The sequence below is a fragment of the Panthera leo genome, chromosome D1 (genome assembly GCF_018350215.1).
Source record: "Panthera leo isolate Ple1 chromosome D1, P.leo_Ple1_pat1.1, whole genome shotgun sequence".
Taxonomy (NCBI): Eukaryota; Metazoa; Chordata; class Mammalia; order Carnivora; family Felidae; genus Panthera; species Panthera leo.
This window is the reverse complement of record NC_056688.1, coordinates 98419764-98439465: the sequence shown is the minus strand read 5'-3', so window position 1 is coordinate 98439465 and position 19702 is coordinate 98419764. Positions and strand designations below refer to the sequence as shown.

The 19702-nt window shown below is 45.3% G+C and overlaps 1 protein-coding gene across 8 annotated transcripts in view; it reads left to right on the top strand.

The window, feature by feature from the left end:
- Positions 1–19702, top strand: part of AMBRA1 (autophagy and beclin 1 regulator 1) — a 177827-nt gene that overhangs the window by 143023 nt on the left and 15102 nt on the right. For all 8 annotated transcript variants that reach the window (XM_042906347.1, XM_042906348.1, XM_042906346.1 and 5 more), the window contains 3 exons: positions 2689–2877; positions 3723–3877; positions 18021–18160. In XM_042906347.1, the coding sequence (XP_042762281.1) occupies positions 2689–2877; positions 3723–3877; positions 18021–18160 (484 nt within the window). The remainder of the gene's footprint in view (positions 1–2688; positions 2878–3722; positions 3878–18020; positions 18161–19702) is intronic.

The window sequence follows — 19702 nt, the reverse complement described above, 5'->3', positions numbered from 1 at the left end:
CCCTGTGTAAATTAACTCATCAAAATTTCAGCCTCATGAGGAGAAGCTACACAAGTGAATTGAAGCAGTGACCACTCACCATTGTAACTGAACATTTCCATTTCCATGTGGGAAATTAATAGACAACGGGCAGCAAATGTAAGCCACTAATTGGAACTTTGAAATAAAAATGAAATTGTAAACACACCACCCAGTGCTCGCAGAAGTGAAGCTACCAAATCACTGTGTGCCTGCCACATCCCCTTCATTAGGACAGGAGTGAAGCCCCGGGTCACTAGCTGCACAGTTGCTGCGATTAAACATACGCCTGGAGAAGCTCTGCCTGAGTTTTCGGCATTCTCTTTTCATTTGTCATTTGCATGTCTGTCTGTGAGCTCCCTGCAGTGACTGGGAGCACTTGTGAAACTGGGTGGAGTTGGTGGGGAAGGAACAAAATTTGGGAGGTGGCCATTGATTTCGATTCATCATAATGTAGTAAACACAAACACAGTGGCTTGGACTGGAGGCTGACAAAATGCTTTTCTGTCTATACGCCCAGTTTTTCAGCGTTTTAGAGCCAGGCTTTCCAGAAGAAGGAAAACCTTACTTGTACTCTCCTTGCCACCCTGGCTCCCCTTAGGAATTAATCTGACAGTAAGCAGTTAAGTGCTTTTTATTTTATGTTGGTGGTGAGTTCTGAGGGTCACTATAGATTTCTGTATGTTCAACTGAGTTGTATGTGAGCACACATGAGTGAGATCTCTGTATCAGGGAGATAAGAAAGCCTACTTTCATAAAATAGCCATCATGCGTTTTTAAGATATTAAATGTGGATAAAATGGTAATTGTGCAAAACTGTTTTAAAGTTTGTTATAGTCTCAATTGTCAGTTTCTTTTTATCTTTCTGAGGGTTGTGCCAGCCTCAAGTTTAGAAGATCAAGATGGACTCACTCCCGAAGCTTCCCCCATTCCTTTGTTTTTTTCTCTTTTTTATATATCGCCAATTGGAATCATGTGTCAGCCTAGGGAAGGAGGAAAAGATTGTCATTTTTTGGCACCAGGCTGGGGACCCTGAGTAAGGAGCAGACGGTCTCAGTGCTAACTAGATAAATCTAGCCACACAGGCTAGAGCAGATGGTGGGTTGGAAGTTGAGCAGTACAGAGCCCTAATGGTGATAGCAGTGAATATTTGGATGTCATTATTTTATTAGTTAGCAAACAGAACCATCCTTGTGGTCCCTCCTCGGTTTTATGTGTAATGGTGCTGTAGGTGTCAGCCCCCAAGAGTTGGCACAATAGCCTAATCAATGTGTTCTGATGTCTTTTTTGATCTACTTTGTCGTCTCTGTAACTTCATTCACAACACACAGGGAAAGGAGGATGAATATAGAGTATTAGAAATTACTGTGGGTCCCTGAGCCCCTAAGCCTTAGGCCCCTGAAAAGCAATTCTTTGTTTCGTTTTCCTTAATTTCATGGGGAAACTTGCCCTTGACCTTCCTTCCAGGGCAGGCCTTTTGACTTCCTGGAATAGATCACCTGGAATCTGGTGAGTGCAGCTGAGCTTGAATTTTTTTTTTTTTTTTTTTTTTAACCATAATGCTTTTGACAGTGGACATTCAAGTAGTCTCCTTCAAATAAGAGAAGGACTGAAAAGTTTGTTTCATGTGCACTTGAAGTAGATCTAAGTGAGACAAAGCCCAGAGGAACTTGGTCCCTTTGGATGTGTTGTGCCGTTCTGCTTGTGCCCTTGGTGTGGGCATTCTGCTCCCAAGCTCACATCAAGGGTAAGCTGCTTCCTCTTGGCAGGGAATTACACAGTGGGCTTCGGAGATTCAAATGAAAACCCAAACAAAGCGTGTAGGCACAGGACCAGTGCTGGCCAACATCTCAGTCCTGTCACATGGAGCAGATCCTCCCCACATTCTTCCACCACCCCCACCCCCACCCTACTCCCTCCTGCTGAGCCTGCTGCCTGGCTGACCCTGTGCATAATTCTTTGTAGCTGCCAAGTACAGACTGAGGCTGCCCCTGGCTGTTTGCTTATGGCATTGGTAAGGCCTACGGCATAGTGAGAAATGAAGAGTTCTAGCCATCCAGCCACAGCTGGGCTTTGTTTCTCTTTGTCCTCTCTTGTGGAGTTAGGAACAGGTGTTAGCAAGGACCTGTCCAGAAGTCTGAAGTCTCTAAATGTTCCATTTCCCTTAAATGAGAAAGTAAGGCACAAACTCATGAAATGACTTCCTTCTCCAATGTCGCATAGCAGGTGTGCAGTAGGATCCTCACCCCAAGGAAGCTTTACCTGTATCACCTTTCTCTTGGAATCAGTGGTTTTGCATTTTCATTCATCTTAGTTTTGATCTCTTGGACAATAACAGCTGCTGAGTGGCTCTCCAGGAACAATTTTTAATAACTTTTTCCATATCTAATCTCTCAAATGATGTTTCCAAAGTGTGAGCTAAGACTCAGCAGGTGGTTGTGATTGTGTTGACTATCTGTCGTTTCCTATTAAAATGGTAAAAGAGACATATCTTTCCAGTCTCTTGTGTTGCTTCTTCCATGAAATTTTAGTTTGATTGACAAGGCAGCCTTTAGCGTTTCTAGAGAGGGTTCAGGCCCTTAGGAAAGCCCCCAAATTTCTTGGCCCAGAATTTTTTACACCATCAACTCCAAACTCTCTTACCCTCTTTTCTTTCTTTGTCTGATGCAGCCTCCGTGAATGTGCTGGTGCAGAACTGCAAGATCTACAATGATGCCAGCTGTGACATTTCTGCAGATGGCCAGCTCCTGGCAGCTTTCATCCCTAGCAGCCAGAGGGGCTTTCCTGATGAAGGCATCCTGGCAGTGTACTCCTTGGCCCCCCATAACCTGGGTGAAATGCTCTACACCAAGCGATTTGGTAAGGGAAAGAAAGCCCAACCTAGTGACAGAGGGATGTCGGTGCCTTTGCATGGGCATTCCTAGGTGAAGCATAGCTTAGGTTGGAGTACTGATCATATCCTGCCCCTGCCTCCTTAGGGCACAGGCCAGAGGAAGATTGCTTGGCAGGAGTCTTGGCTGGTAGCATTACAGAAGAATCTCAGAATAAGAGTCCTTCCTGCCATGACAGCATCACCAACATGCTTCTGCTGTGATGGCCATAGATAAAGGAGGAGCTTTGGTCATGGCTTGGGGAAGCTTATACACCGTGAGGCAGTTTGGCCTTGTGTATTAAAAGCCCCTAAAATGTATGTTCCCTTCAATCCAGGAATCCCACTTCTAAGGAAATAATCAGAAAACTATACAGAGATTTATGTACGAGGATGTTCACAGCAGTGTTACTTATAGAGAAAAATGTCAAATGGTGAAGAATTGCTTAAATAAATAAAGGTGCATTGATAGGGTAAAATACCATCCGGCCTTTAAAATGCTCTTATAGAAGAATATTTAATGGTGGAAAAAATGGTCCTAATGTATGAGGTGAAAATAGATTTCAAAATAGTATTTTCAGTATGGTACCAGTTTTTTTAAATGTGATTCTATGACGACAGTGGTGAGCATTTGTTAAGTACTTTCTGTATGTCAAACACTGTATTCAACACTTGAGACACCTTCTCATTGTACTCCTCACTGCACTCCTATGAGAGAGCCCCTGGGTAACCAAAGACGCAAACTGAAAATAAAGAGAAAAGACTGAGAGGGAACATTATTGCCTTGTGATGGCAAGAACTCTGGGAAACATCTCTCTGTTCTGTTGGCTCTCAGGTCCCAATGCCATTTCGGTGAGCCTGTCCCCAATGGGCCGATACGTAATGGTGGGCTTGGCCTCGAGGAGGATCCTGCTGCATCCCTCCACAGAGCACATGGTGGCCCAGGTCTTCAGACTGCAACAGGCCCATGGTGGCGAGACCTCCATGAGGGTGAGTGCCACGGCTTATGCCTCCACTGTCGGGCAGCTCTCCAGGCTTGGCAGGGTAGTGAAGGGCAATGGTGTGATCTCCCAGCCTAGACTAGAGGTAGCATGTTCGTAAAGAGTAAGGAAAGACTGCAGTCCGGCCCATCCATGACCAGCTTTTGGAAGCTCTGGACTATTAAAAAGCAGGAACTTTCTCACACCCTCGTTCCTGAGCTGAGCTCCCCAGAGGCCTGAAAGTGTCTTTGGATGAAGACCAAACTGAGTACCTCCTTACCTCAACACGAGACCTTTAGTCTGGAGATACATAAAGGACCCAGTGAAATATTTATGCTTATTTTAAAAAAAATTTTTTTGAAGAAGCAAACTATAAAAATTGATAAATGGTATACTATGAAATGTTCTTTTCCGTGGGTTGTAATCATGTTGGAGGATGAGGCCGCTGTGCTCTTAATCATCTCGTCCATTTCACTACCAGAGAAAGGTCCTGTTGGGGCCCTGTCTTGTCTGAGGTGGACCTCTCTTATACTGCCGTAAAAGCCTTCTGGGCATCATGGGGTTAGTGGCCTTCTGAACTCAACCATACTAGTTTCTGACTGAGTTCCCATGGGGGCTGATTTGCTTTTGCTGAGGGGAATTGAGCATTTGAATGGTTCTCTAATTAGATGGTATTTAAGCTCTGTCTCAAGCTAAGAACCCATGAATTCCCTTAGCACTTTGTGCTGTGCCATTTATAGTTTTATGCACTTGTTTATGTGTTGTTTTGTGTTTTCTTTAGCTGAGTGGTGTGTATGTTTAATCTGCCCAATTAGGTTCAGTGTAAGCTCCTTAGGGGCATATCCCCCAGGGCCCTTCATTTAGTGCTGTGCATGTAGATGTTTGATGCCTGGAATGGAAGCATTTGTTTTTTTAAAGAAAAAAGAGAGAGAGAGAGAGATAGGATCCACTGTAGAAAGTGACGGAAAGTGGGTGGCCTAGCATGGTTGTCGCCAGCCTCTTCTCCCTCCCATCTCCTACAGGGACCCTCAGTCCAACTCTGCTGAGCCACTTCCAAGCACCCGGAATTTCAGAAGGTTCTTTCTTGTCAGTGTGCCTTTACTTGGACTGTCCTCTCTCTCAAACCCAACGTCCATAGCCCTTCCCCTTTTCCAGGACCTTTCCAAATCACTCCCTCTTTGTACCACCATTGTACCTGGCTACTGGCACGCGTATTAACACTCATCACATCAGACTGCACTTACTTCTTCCCATGTCATTCTCCTCTTTGGAACTGTGAGCTCTTCGTGAGCAAAGACCATATCCATTTCGCCTTTATGAAGTTCAAGTACAAATAAGGAACTTGACATCTAGGAGAAGCTGAATGAATGAAAGAGGGTCTCAAGGCAAGCGTTCTCCTTAGCATTTCTAGGTGGTATCGAGCAGAACCAGTGATAGGTGCCAGCATATTCCACCAAGCCTCTGAAAGGGGTGAAACATGAAACAGGCAGTCTGTGCCCTTGAAATCATACTGCCAGGGAAGTCCCAATTCTTGAATTCCAGATGACTTTGGAAATATCTGATATTAGGTGATTGGGAGAAGACATTCTGGGACGTTCACAGGCCTGTTTTCTTACCTAGACATTTGAGGATGGACATTAAGGTTTAGTTTAAATATTCTTATTTTGCTTCTCTTCAGATTCGGATGGTAAAAGTACCTGGTGTCTGCCTTGCACCACCTAGAATCCTGGTCCCAACAGCTGTTCTTCTAAATCCTTCCTGCCTAATTGTGGAATAATTGTTTATAATCATTAAGAGACAGGATCTGATTTCGGCAACACTAATGGACATCTCCAGCCTCTTCCGGAAGCCAGGGCTCCTGCCCAGCTCCTGGGCATAGCCTGCCAGTCCACCATCCTAGCAAGGTTCCTCTTTTCCATAAGTAGCTTAGAAACATCTGGCTAAGGGCAAACAGCTACAGGGCGGAAGCCAAGATGTTGTCACGTATGGGGCTGGCAGCTCAGGGAATGCAGTTGGAGGAGTCTGCTGAGGAGATATGGTGATCCGTTGCTGTCCTGCTAAGGGGCTCAGGGCAGCTAGCCAGCTGCTGCATGCCTCGTGACAAGAGCTATTTCTCAGGCCTCCTGGTGAGGCTTTTTTGATTCTCAGTAGGCACCATCTGCCACTTAGGGAGCTGAAGTGACTAGAAAGCTCCCATTTGGGAAGTGTTCCTCTCACCTAAGAGACAGGATCCAGGCTGCTGAACAAGGTTTTGCTCACCCTGTGTCCACCACATCTGACTTTAAACCCCTGCACTACAGAAAAGTTTCTGGTTTTCCAGGTCTTGGTTGCCCCTTAACATCCAAAGGCACCAAAGCACTCAGAAAATATCCCTGAATTCAGTCATTGGTGGAAGGGAAGACACCAGCTTTTTTGGATAGCTATGCTGTACCACCGTTTAAGTCAAGGAGGGCCTTTTTGTCTGAGATCAGGGAGCGAGGGTTTAATGGGACAGTAGAGCATCTTCCTCTTTGCACAGGTAAGTATGGGTGGGTGTCTCCATCTGTAATGTCAAGCTCTGTCTTTGAAGGAATGCTTTTGTGGGTGATGGGCCTGTCCTCAAGCTTCTCTACCCAGAATTCATTCCCCTTCTTTTTGGTGGTCCTTCTTGGAAATCACCGTGATGTAATATTCAGAGGGGTAAGCTTGTTGGGTCAACTGACATTCCCAGGAGAACATCCTCCAGAGCATCGACTTACCTTATTTTAATTCCCACTAAGTGACATCTCTCCCCAAGAGATGATCTCTTACCCAGCCCCATATGAACACTCTTCTGAAAATGAATCGCTGATTGCTGCTTTGCCTTGATGCATTTATTCTAAGCAGTTTTCAGACCTCTGGATCAGTGCTTCTCAAACTGTGTTCCTCCAACAACCTGTGTTAGAACACCTGGGGTCCTTGTCAAAAACAGACTACATATCTGCATAAGAATGGGGCGGGAGGGGTATCTGCATTTGTACACCAAACTTTCCAAGTAATTCTGATAACACACTTGAGTTTGAGAGCCGCTGTTCTTATGGACTCCTTTCTTCATTTTAGGTTTCTGCCCGCAGCCCCTTCAAGCAAGGGGGAGAGACACAGTCTCTGGTTTACGTGTGGTTTTATGCGTGGGGCTTGGATCCTTGGCTAATCCTGTCACAGGCACTGTGGCCTTTGTGCTCCACTTCCTGCCAGACCTTACTTAGCTTGTTGGCTCTCTGTGCTTCCCCTCCTGTCTTCTCTCAGTTGTTGTTGCCTTCAAGAGCTCTCCCATGAATATCTGCGTTCTGGATTCTGTTCTGCCCCCATGTTGAGCCATTTTAATTTTTACCTTTGTTTCTAGGATCACGGTCTTTTTGATATTCCCCTTCTCTGCTTCTGAGACTAGGCTCAGTCTTCCCGACTTTAGTGTGGTTGGCAAATCTGGAAAAGTAAGACTGAGCACATATTTGATCATCCCCTCCCTTCTGCCCATTCCAGGTTCCTCCAAGCTGGGTATGCTATTCTGTGACTCAGGGTCTTATTTGTGTCTGGCTACCTTATACTTGAGCCGGGGAACGCTCTTTGCTAGTTTCTGTTTGGTTTTTGAAGTTAGGCATTTAGAGATTGCTGAGCTCAAGTTTTGCTAAATTCTCAAAACACTGAACTGCCTGTGTGCCCTCTCTGCTTTCATTTTCTAATTGGAATAAGGCATAATATTGTCACAGAAAACTGCAATTAATTTTCTAAAATAGTGGCAACTTGCACATTGTAATAACTTTGGTTGTAACCAAGTGAAAGCATAATAACAAAAATATAAAATTACTAATGACACCAGAAATAGTCCTACACCAGACTGTTCTTCCATTTTTATATCAGTAATAAGTGCTGTTTTACCTAGGGCAAAAGTCAGCAGCTGTAGGGGCTGGGGAGTGGTGCTGGGGCATTTTGAACTGGAAAGCAAGAATAAGGATTAGTGCTTTCAACACCGGAATTAAGGTGCTGTGTATTCTTTTTCGCAGATGCATGGACCATCCCCCCAACAGGTGGGGGTTGGGGGCATAGAAGTGGTTCAGTAAGAACCGAAGAGGATCCTTGTTGTGTAATCCCTACAGGTCCTAGAGGCACTGGTTGCTTGAATCTTCCCAGTGCTGGTTTGGTTTTCTCTCTGGTCATTTTATTGGCAGAAGTGATGGATGAGGACACTGTCATTTGACTTGGATGGGAGAAGCTCTAGGAGAGAAAGCAATTTAGCTCTCCTTTCTCTGTGGAACAGCATTGTGCTTTTTAAGGCAAAGCCTCAAATACTTAATAAGGTCCACTTTATTGGAAGCTTTTTCTTTGTGGTTATGTGGTAAAACTGCATTTAAGTGTTGAGCAACTATTACCTAGACAGATTGTTAGTTTGGAGGGGGTGTTGGAAAGAGAGGCAGCTCCTCTCTCCCCCTTCTCTCCCCTTTACTCCCCTCTCTTCCTCTCTTCTCCCTGTCTCTCCCTCTTCATTCCTCTCCTTCCCTACTTCTTCACCTTGCGAGTTCTGTTCTTCACTGGTGGACTGTCCCTATGTATATCTTCTTCCTCTGGGGCTCTGGCTGTAGAGATCTGCATCCCCCTTATTCTCTAGGCAGCGGGGAAAGAACACAGATTTGTTACCATTTTTTACAGACCTACGATCTACTCTTAACTAACTGGACTGTAGTTCTCAATGTGTACTCTGCTGAGACCACATCAACATCATCAGAGAACTTCGCAGAAATTCAGATTCTCAGCCTCATGTGAGGCCTGCTGAATCAGGCTAGGGGTGGGGCCCAGCCATCCTTGTTTTACCAAGTCTCCAGATGACTCTGCCCACTCAGTCAAGATTGAGAACGAATCATTGGCTGCATGGAGATTCTAGTTAGACGTCACCTATCAGTATAACTTTGTCCTTTTCTTTTTTGCTCTCACCATCCCTAGAACCTCATCTGGTTACTTCCATGGCTCCTAATAACAGTATCTTTCAGATACTTCTAGCAAGTTGAGAAATTGATGTGTATCTCCAGCCTAAAGCATTCTGCATCATGCTAACATCCTAGTGGTAGTACTTTAAGAACTAATGCTGTGGGGTGCCTGGGTGGCTCAGTCGGTTAAGCGTCCGACTTCGGCTCAGGTCACGATCTCACGGTCCGTGAGTTCGAGCCCTGCGTCGGGCTCTGGGCTGATGGCTCAGAGCCTGGAGCCTGCTTCCGATTCTGTGTCTCCCTCTCTCTCTGCCCCTCCCCCGTTCATGCTCTCTCTCTGTCTCAAAAATAAATAAACGTTAAAAAAAAAATTAAAAAAAAAAAAAAAGAACTAATGCTGTGAGGCCTTTTTCCATTTCTGATTAAAATTCTTACCTGCCCACATTTGACTTTCCTTGAGCTCTTAACCGCAAGGCCTTGCCTGCTTGCCTGCACGCTATAGAATACAGAGATGCTTTGGCTTAAAAAGTGAGAAGCAGTATCTTTATCTTTCTCTCCAGGCCCTTCCCCATCTAAAGGAGTACTTCTTCAGTTCCTTTTTCCAGTATTCCACTCACTGTTATCCTTGGATGGGAGACATCACTATGATGCCCATTAATGGATGTCATCTTGGTTATAAAGAAACATCAGTTGTCTTTCTTTTTATAGCCATTTTCTGTCACTTTTATAGCCATCTTCAGAGAGCCTAGTGACTGATTATTATTATAAATTCATTAAAATCAACCACAGCAAAGGCTTGATATCCAGAGTGTTCAAATTAGTCATAACTAAATTGTAGCTTAGATCTTAGGGCAGCATGGGTGTCCAGCGCTGTCAGCCCTGGCCAGTGTTTATGTAACTAACGTGTACAGGCTCCTTGGGCCAGTCCTAGCTCCGTGCTTCAGTATATAATCTTCACTATAACCTCTTTGCCCGGAATTTAGCCTGTGACATAATCTACTCATCTCTACTTCCCTAGATTCTGAAAGTTTGATTTTCTTTTTTTTTTTTTTTAAGTTTTTTTTTTTTTTTTAATATTTATTTCTGAGACAGAGAGAGACAGAGCATGAGCAGGGGAGGGGCTGAGAGATGGAAAGACACAGAATCTGAAGCAGGCTTCAGGCTCCGAGCTGTCAGCACAGAGCCCGACGCGGGGCTCAAACTCACAGATCGCAAGATCGTGACCTGAGCCGAAGTCGGACGCTCAACTGACTGAGCCACCCAGGCGCCCCTGAAAGTTTGATTTTCAAAAGTCACCTAGAACTCTAGTCAATCTAGAGTATTCCCCAGAAATCTAAGGGAATGAGCCTTTCTTAATCTTGTCTGGCCTTGGGAGTGGCAAAAACCAAAAATAAAGATATTTTATTTTTGTACCCTGGAAGGAAGGGTACTATTTCTTCAAGGGGGGATTGGGAAAAAAGAGAGACAGCTTTGTTGTCAGAAATGATTTACTCTTTCCTAAGATTTTGTCCTCATTAATTTTCTTAAAGCCGCCTGTCAGTTGATTAAAAGCTGCTTCCGCTGCAATTATCTTAAAGTTGACTTCTGAGATGTGACACAAAGCATCTATCCTCAAACAGTGCCTTTCTTCAGCACATTGCAGGAAAGGGGGAGGGAGTATGGGAGAATTCAGGGGTGTCTCTGATGCACTTTGTCAGAGAAGGGAGGGGGCAAGATAAAACATTAAAAATAACAGTAGAGCTGCAATTAGTTTCGGTGAATTTTTCCATGACAGATTTCTCTAAAGTAACTCTAATGATTTCTTTTCTCATGGTCTCTCAGAGTGCAGCCTATTCTGTGTGTTATTCTTTTCACTCAACAAAGTTTAATTGAGCCCCTACCATGGGCCAGGTACTTTGTGAGGTCTGGGAAGGCAGTGCATAAAATGGACCTGGTCCCTGCTCTCTTGCTACACAAATGGCAGCGGCTGCTGCTGCTGCTTCTTTTTCTTCTTCTTCTTCTTCTTCTTCTTCTTCTTCTTCTTCTTCTTCTTCTTCTTCTCCTCCTCCTCCTCCTCCTCCTCCTCCTCCTCCTCCTCCTCCTCCTCCTCGTCCTCCTCCTCCTCCTCGTCCTCCTCCTCCTCCTCATCCTCCTCCTCCTCCTCCTCGTTCTCCTCCTCCTCGTTCTCCTTCTCCTCCTCCCCCTCCTCCTCCTCCCCCTCCCCCCTTCTTCTTCTTCTTAATGTATGTTTATTTTGAGGGCGAGAGCACAAGAGGTGGAGGGGCAGAGAGAGAGAGAGAGAGAGAGAGAGAGAGAGAGAGAATGAGAATCCCAAGCAGGTTCCATGCTTCAGTGCAGAGCCTGACACGGGGCTCAAACTCACGAACCGCGAGATCGTGACCTGAGCCAAAATCAAGAGTCAAATGCTTAACCCACTGAGCCACCCAGGCACTCCCACAACGGGCTTCTTGACTGGTCTTTGCACTGCTGTATTCCTAATCTTCCCTGCACTTGGCACACAGGAGACACTGAGGAACATTCCAGGAATGTGTGTCCCTTTGATACCTTGTGCGCTGTGTATTTCCTACATATGTGTGAAGATATACCCCTTGTTACAGCCATCATCAGTGTGTCTAGCACATTTCTCCATAACAGTAATTGAAACTATCAAGGAGATAATCCTTACGAAAATAGGGAGCGTCCTGCTCATTTCACAATTTTGCCCAATATTGGGTTCTTGGAGTGCTAGTCCCAGCACTGAGACATGGTGATAGATTCCCAGTAGATAGCTTCAAAAGCGAAAAGCAGAACAGTTTGGTTTTTTTTTTCAAGAATTGGTAGGAGAACCAATTCTTGCATTTGTAAAAGCTAAAAGTATTTTAATGTATTTCAAATATAAAATACAAAGTATTTTAATGTTTAACTGTCCTCAAAGCGCTTCCAAACATATCAACTAAAATGTATTAAATGTATTGGAATATATTGAAAGACTCTCTTATCCAAGGTGAATCTCTAGAATAACTTCTCATTTGGCCATTTCCTTTGAGATTCATGAAGCCAAGGAAGTTTAAGAACTTGTGCTGTGCACAGACATGTGGGAATAGGAGAAAATAATTATTTTAATTTGTTCTAGGAGCGTTCAATGCCTTGGTATTTCATTTAACACCAAAGTAGATCCCGCAGCTGAAGTAACCTCTGCTTTGTCCTAATGGCTTGAGATGCCTTTGGAAAGGCATCAGGCCAATTGAAAACTAAACTTCTTGTCCTCTGACTGCTCTTTGGGAGCTCTTTGAGAGGAATGAGTGAATAAAACAGAGTTTTCAGATCCCAGCAAATCACAAGAAGTTGGCTAGAAATGACTTCAAGGGAGCAGATTATCAACGGCAGCAGAGGGCAACACATTCCAAGAGTTAAGTAAAGGGGACCCCAGGCGGGCTCAGTTGGTAGAATGCGCGACTTGATCTCAGGGTGTGAGTTCAAGCCCCACATTGAGCCTAGAACTTACTTTAATTTTTTTTAATGTGTTTCATTAAAAAAAAAAATTTTTTTAACATTTATTATTGAAAGACAGAGAGTCAGAGCATGAGCAGGGGAGGGGCAGAGGGAGAGGGAGACACAAAATCTGAAGCAGGCTTCAGGCTCTGAGCCGTCAGCACAGAGCCTGACGGCGGGGCGCAAACTCACAAACCACAAGATCATGACCTGAGCTGAAGTCGGATGCTTAACTGACTGAGCCACCCAGATGCCCCTAATGTTTTTCATTTTTGAGAGACAGACAGAGAGAGAGAGAGAGCAAGGGAGGGGCAGAGGGAGACACAGAATCCAAAGCAGGCTCCAGGCTCAGAGCTGTCAGCACAGAGCCTGATGTGGGGCTCGAATACATGAACGGCGAGATCATGACCTGAGCCAAAGTCGGACATTTAACCGACTGAACAACCCAGTCGCCCCTAGAACTTACTTTAAAAAAAAAAGTTAAGAAAAGGAGCTGTCGCTCTTCTTTTCTGTTGGGAGAGCTTTGGTTTAGGACAAGGGTGATCTAGGCAGATTTGTTCTTGCTTCAGCTGAATAAAGGGGAGAATTAGGTGAGCTCATATTCTGATTCTTATTTTTAAATGGTCACTTTAAAAGCAACCTCCTACAAGTTCTATACTCCGAAGTAGAATATAAAGAAGGCTTAGAGACAGTAAAAAAAATTAAAATTGCTGGAAAATGATCAGATTTTCCTAGGGATGAAGACACTTAAGTAATTCATGAATCTAAGTCAATCGACAACTTGAAAGGAAGAAAAGATAAAAGGTGAGCAGAGTCTCCCTCCCCCTGCCTGCTCTGGGACTTGTGCATTTCTCAGCCTTGGACAAGATGGGTAGTCATCCATTTCCAATGGAAAGGTCAGCTGTCTCTTAGCATCTGCTTTCCATTGATTTTTTTCCCTCTTCCCAGAGAGTTAATTTTCCTCTAGTAACCCTCTCTAAAGGCTTAAGGCCTCCCTTGATCTCCATCATTACCGAGAAGGCATTTCTCCTCCTCACAGTTCCTTTCCTCCTCTTGGCTTGGGTCTTCTCTTGTGGCCAGTCTGTTTCCAGTTCCAGTCTGTTTCTTCCTACCACCAGCTTCCATCGTCTTAGTTAAAACAGGGGAGATCTGCTGAGTGCACTCGACCTCTTGCCGCTGTGGAGCCGTTCCAATTTTACAGATGATGAGATTCCCCAACACAAACAAGATAACCACAAAGTTTTTTCTTTCAGCTTCTTATCTGAGCTGATCTGAACAGTGCAGTTTGCTACTCAGACTAATGGTCTGAGCTTTATTGATATGCAGCCAAAAAGAAAACATCTTCTTGAGGGCAGCAATACATTTTTCGTCTAAATTTTAAAAGGGTGGAGAGGAAGGTTTCCCACTGAGCAACTCTGGTTGCCTCTCATTCTTTTCCTGTCTTTGAACAAGAAACAAGATCCCTTTAGTTTTGATCTGGGAACTGTATTCTTTTGCTCCTACTTCTGTTAAGTAGAGTTTGGGGGATGGAAAGGCAGGTGGTACACGAGATGGTCTTGGACCCCAGAAGTGAAAGAATCATCCTCTTGTCCCACTCTCTTAGAACCATAAAGACCTTGGCGACCTGACTCATTCTCTGGTAATGTGCCAATATGGCACTGGCTCTCCTTCTAGTACATTGATTCCAGTTCTCTTCATAGAGTTTAAACAGAAAGGAAAACAGTCTGCTTGGGGAGGGGGTTGCTGTCAGCTTTTGTCATATACCAGGGAACATCTGTAGCCAAAGCTGGTGAAACCAGGTCTCTGCCAACATGAATCAGCAGCTGGATTTTGTATCCCACCCCACAAAGGGTCTCCAGGTCCTGATAATCCTTCTCTAACGTAATGGAATTTGGTGGTACAACTTCATGGGGTGTCTCTCTTGTCAGAGGGAGAGAGGGATTTTTGGCAGGCCACCCAGCTTTGTCCTTGACAAGTGGTAAGGAACCCTTTATTGGTGATATATTTGGGGTGTCTTTAAGTGAAGGCCAGAGCTGTCCCTTAACACTATCTCAGATCTTCTTTCTTGTCAGTGCTGATGAACCTTGAGTGTACAGAGCCAGAGCTAGACCCCACTGGAATCTGGGAGGAGATGGCTCCCCCAGTCACTGGGCCAGATAGACTGATAGTTGAAAGCAGAAATGTTGGGAGAGTGGCCAGAGGAACCGTCTGTCAGCAATGGGGAACTTGTTGGGCAGATACTCTTTTTGTCATTACGGCTGACTAATTGTGAGGAGAATACCCCCCTCTGTGAGGTGCTTTGAGAGCTCCAGCCAGAGAATGGAGCGGAAAGTCCATCTCTGGATGGTTCTGAAGATGGGCCAGGTTCTCATTCCTCTAGGCTCCTTTAATTTCAGGCATGTGTGAAATCAGGAGTATTGGACCGGATGGCCTCTCAGGACTGTAAATCAGAGTCCTGCCCATCTGGCACCCTCTGTGCTCTTACTACACCCCCTCCCCCATATGTTTTGCTCTCATCTCCCTCCTTCCTACCCCCACATTAGAGTGTGATAAGCAAGCTGGTGCTTATCAGGAGTCCTGGAGGCTGCTGATCCTCACGTGGGATCTTCTGGCTTCCTGCCACAAAGCAGGATTTAGTCTAATACCCAAACACTAGAGGAGATGGGCACTTGGGAGCTGCCCTTTCAACGGTGTTTGAGGACTTGACGGGGTGAGGGGCCCGGGGGAACTGCCATAGAGAACAAATTGATGTCCCATGACTACTATAGCCATAGAGGTTGTGACTATCTGTGCAGCAAGGTCTAGGGTTCTCAATCTTTAATTACTTCTCCCCAGTGCATTTGACCTTGTCTCACCTGAGCTCGGTCATCCATCATACTGGTCTTTTGAGGGTTTTGTCTCCAAAGTAGGTTCCTGTGCTTAGAAGCAAATTGATAGTATTTGTTAATTTTTCTGCAGCAACAGACTATAAAAGGTAAACTTGTGACATGTGAGAGGCTTCTCTGCTTCTTTCCTGGTCTGGAACATTTCTGGAAGAATTCTCTTCCTCTTTGAGACCCATCAAAAAACTCAGCACAACCTTAAAGCATCTACTTTACTAACCTTATTACTCCCTCTTCTTACAAGGCTACTTTCTCTGCCCAGCTCCCTGAAGTTAGGAATGAATCATTGTGACTTCAGCTGAGACTCCCTTGTGAAGCTTTGTAGAACTGTCACAGGTCAAGACCGAAGCTCCCCTAATCCAGCCCACTAAAATTAACACACATCCCTCCTTAACCCTGGTGTACCCCACTCATGCCATCTAACCTTGGGGTGAAGGGAAGTTGAACAGTCAGTGATCCCAGACATAGTTGTTTGTCCTTTGAGTGTGTGTCCCAACTCATTTAACCATGTGGCCTGCCGGTGGGACAGAAACTATTGATTTATCTTCTGGGAAGGAAAACCTCTGTGAGAAAGGGTAAAGGCACCACACCCCATCCCCTGACTTGAAGGAAAGGGTTGAATAGGTGCAAAGGGAAAAGACAGGTATTGCCACCTCCACAGAGAGTCAGCCATTGAGGCTGGTAGAGAACGGAGCAATGAGTTCGTTCAGAGCGCTGCTAGATACGTGTGTGCAAGGAAGAGACTATCCAGAGGTCAAGCAGCCATGTTCTACATGACTCGTTTAGAAATTCATAAACTCCATGGGGCTCTTTTTTTAGTAGTCTCCTCAGTTAGACCAAAGATTTTTGCTAATTCTTACATTTGGAGTTGAGTCAGAAAGAGAGGGCACGGGAGGTTCTTAAAGCAGCAGCTGTGGTGCTGTCAGTCTTCTGCCTCAAAACACAGCCAATTCCGTATCTGTAAGAGACCCATTCAACCTCAGGACCATTGCAGGGCCGTCCGGGCGGTGTGCCATTAGCCGCCCAGGCACATTTCTCAGCGCCACAGAACCTGGAAAATTATTCATAACAGGATTCTCTGTGTATGTGTCGGTATGTTGAGAACTCGTGCTGCTGTCCTCTCCATTCTGGAGCCCATCCTGGTGAAAGCATTTCAGACAGATAGACACCCAAGGCACATGAACAAGTATTCCCACATCCAGGGCTGCTTATCACTTCATTCTTATACGTGCAGTGGACCCTTAGCTCAATTTTTACTTATTTCCTCCTTCTTTTTTTTTTTTTTTTTTTTTAAATTTTAAATCTCTCATCAGGATAATTTTAAAAGTAATAATTATTGTACCACCCTAAATTCCTTGAATATTACTTTCTAAACCACATCTCATTTGGTCTTCTTTGTTTTTTTGTTTTTTTCCATCAGGGGACAGGGAAAAGCAGATCATCCCTACTTTCATCCCTACTTTAGATTAATCCCTGAAGAGGCTAAAAGGGAAAACATTGACTACAACTCCAGTCGATAGATTCTTGGCTTCATGTCCTCTTTGTAGACCCGAACCATCTTTTTTGAAGCCCCAGATGCAGATTCCTGATAATAATAGCAGCAGTTACCATTTATGAGCTTGCACTGTGCTGGACATTTTATACACATCATGCCTTTTCATCTCTCCACAATTATTTGGATATTGGTGTTGTATCTTTTTTTTTAATGTTTATTTTTTTTAAGAGAGAGACAGAGCACAAGCAGGGAAGGGGCAGAGAGAGAGGGAGACACAAAATCTGAAACAGTCTCCAGGCTCTGAGCTGTCAGCACAGAGCTGGACATGGGGCTCGAACTCAAAATGTGTGAGATCATGACCTGAGCCAAAGTCAAACGCTTAACCAACTGAGCCACCCAGGGGCCCCTGGTGTTGTATCTTTTTAAACTGAGATCTGGAGAAGTTACTGTTCTAGAGAAGTGTCAGGACTCCAACCCAGGGCTTCCTAGCTCGAAGGAAAGTCCCCATCCTTCATTCTCCCAATGTCCTGCTCTCTGACTAAAGTTGCTGTGGAATGTCGTGCAGCTCAGAGGCCAGAGAAATTGGAGGCTCTCTTTCACCTACTCCAAACCCTTAGCCACAGCTGAGCTGCCTCCTGAGAAAATAGTAGCTTTGGAAATAAGCCTACTATTGAAGGGAGATTCTCCCTTGGAGAAATGGATACGATCTATTTAATGGTGATTTATATAAGCTAGAAAGAAGTCATGTACCTGTGTGTTCAAGATTCCCCTCTTCCCTGCTTCCTACATCTTAGCGCACCTTTTAGGTTTCCTTAACAATAGCAGTTTTAACATTGCTTTTAATTAGATGAATTAAGAATGTTCTCTGGTGTTATCACCCCCTCCCGCCCCCCTATCACCTTCAGTTCTCCATTGCTGTAAGAGCTGTGATTTCCATGGTAACGGGACTCCCAGTTGAGCTTGGCTCTCACTGGTTTGTCTGGTCAGGGGAAAGTTAGGAGCAGACCTTCCTGGGGAGTGGAGCTCTGACAGCCTTTCCAGGGGGCTACCGTAAAGCCACGAAATGAGAAGAGCTAAAAGGCTGTTATGTTAAGGAGAGCATGAGCAAGCTTCCTGCAGAAAAGCCTAAGTGACCCCTAGCCTTGCTGGACGGAGTTGTAGCCTTCTCCTAAAGTAGAGGGCCCCAGGCTCCCCCCTGCCACCTCAAGTTCTGCAGTATGTGTAAGAGGCCTTCTGTTCCCAGCCTAACTGGCTCCTTTCCTCCCTGTGGTTAACTTGCTTCCGGCCATAGAAGGGACTTGGTTATTCTTGGTAACAAATTGTTTCTCCTTGAATTCTCTTTTCTTCCCTCTTTTCTCCCCCACCCAGAGAGTTTTCAACGTCCTTTACCCCATGCCTGCCGACCAGCGGAGACATGTCAGCATCAACTCTGCCCGTTGGCTGCCCGAGCCAGGGCTTGGCCTGGCCTATGGTACCAACAAAGGAGACCTGGTGATCTGCCGACCAGAGTGAGTGGCTCAGGGCGGGCGGCAGCACGGGTGGGAGGGGGTCATCCAGGCTGAGGACGTGAGTAATCAGCACCATCTGTGGGTCTGGCCGTGAGGTGGGGTCTTGTAGAAGGGAAATCGAAATTCTGCTAGAGCCTGCCTCATTCTCTGCGTCACTCCATGGAGGGTCTTTTTAACTTGAGGTTGCTAGCGTTAGCTCTCCGTCCCAGAAATCTTCAAAAGACTGGTTTAGTTATTATGTCTTCTTAAACCTAAGGCAGTATTTTTTTTCTTTATTTTCTCTTGTTCTCTGGTTCCCTAGTGATAGTAAAATTTCTCTGCAGGCAAAAGCATAGATATCAAAGATTCTTTTCTAAACGCTTTTTGAAAAATTCAACAGGTGGTCTTAGGTTTGTATAAATGCCATAGTCATAACTTAAGAAATAAAATTGGAAATAGAGTATTGTTAAAGCCCTAATTTGTCAGGCCACTGATCTCTAGCAGCCTGGCTCTGTGTCCTGCCTGTTTTCCTTTCTGCTTGTGCTTCATAACAGTGAAGGCAGATTGGAAAGCTCCATTTAAAATCAAAATGATTATCCGGTCATTTTGGGGTAGGAGGGGACAGGGAACCATAGCACCTCTGTGTTGGGTCCTGATGACACCCCTTCCCCTTGTGGTGTTTTGGAGGACAGAAGTCTATTCTTTCACTTGAGACCCTGGGAGTCAGCCAGGTCTGTCATCAGTTTCCAGACCCAGCCAGGTGGGGCGCGTGAAGCTCTGTGCTTCAGTGCAGATCAGGCTGATTGCTGCGTGGGCCGCTGCAGGGTTCCAGCAGACTAAATGCCACTTCTGCCTCCAGACCGTCCTAATGCTGTCCTTCACTTGGTGCAGCGCCTTCTCCCAGGGTGTTCTGCAGATCACAGAGCATGGCGTGACTGGTCTGGTAGGGTCTCTGGCTGTTGGAAGTGTCCACTTTGCCTTTTAATAGGGCCTTTGGTGGTTTTTCCTAGGGTGTGTATTTGGGTCAGTTCTTGCAGCCTCGTAGATGACTGGTGACTGAGCCCTTGTCAGCTGAGCTAGGGCAGTAGCTCAGGAGAAAGGAAACCCGGTTCTAAGGGGAGCTCTTTCATTCTATCCTGAATTTTTGGAGCCCCTCCCAAAGAGAGGCTGCCATCTGAGACTGTGGTTCTGCCAGCTGCACTGTCCTCAGGCTCTGTGTCCAGAGAGCCCCTTTCGCTAGCTCCTTGTGCCTTTCCAGAACTGTGCCTGCCTCTCTGAATGACCGTGCCACTGTTAGCCCCGTCGCTGGGTCTGTCTGTCTCTGCCCTCCCTCTGGCATGACCGTAGCCGTGGAATCAGTCTGCTCTCAACTCCTTCTTTTTCCCCAAAGCACATGAGACTGCTTATCTTATCTCTGCCTCTTAGACATTTATAAGAGGACTCTAATAGACATCTTCTCCAAAGCTGGCACAGAATTCTGGACCATAATTTTATTCTTAACAACACTGTAGTTATAGGCCCTTCTTAGTCCCCATTTCCCCAAGACATCCTTCCTCAACATTA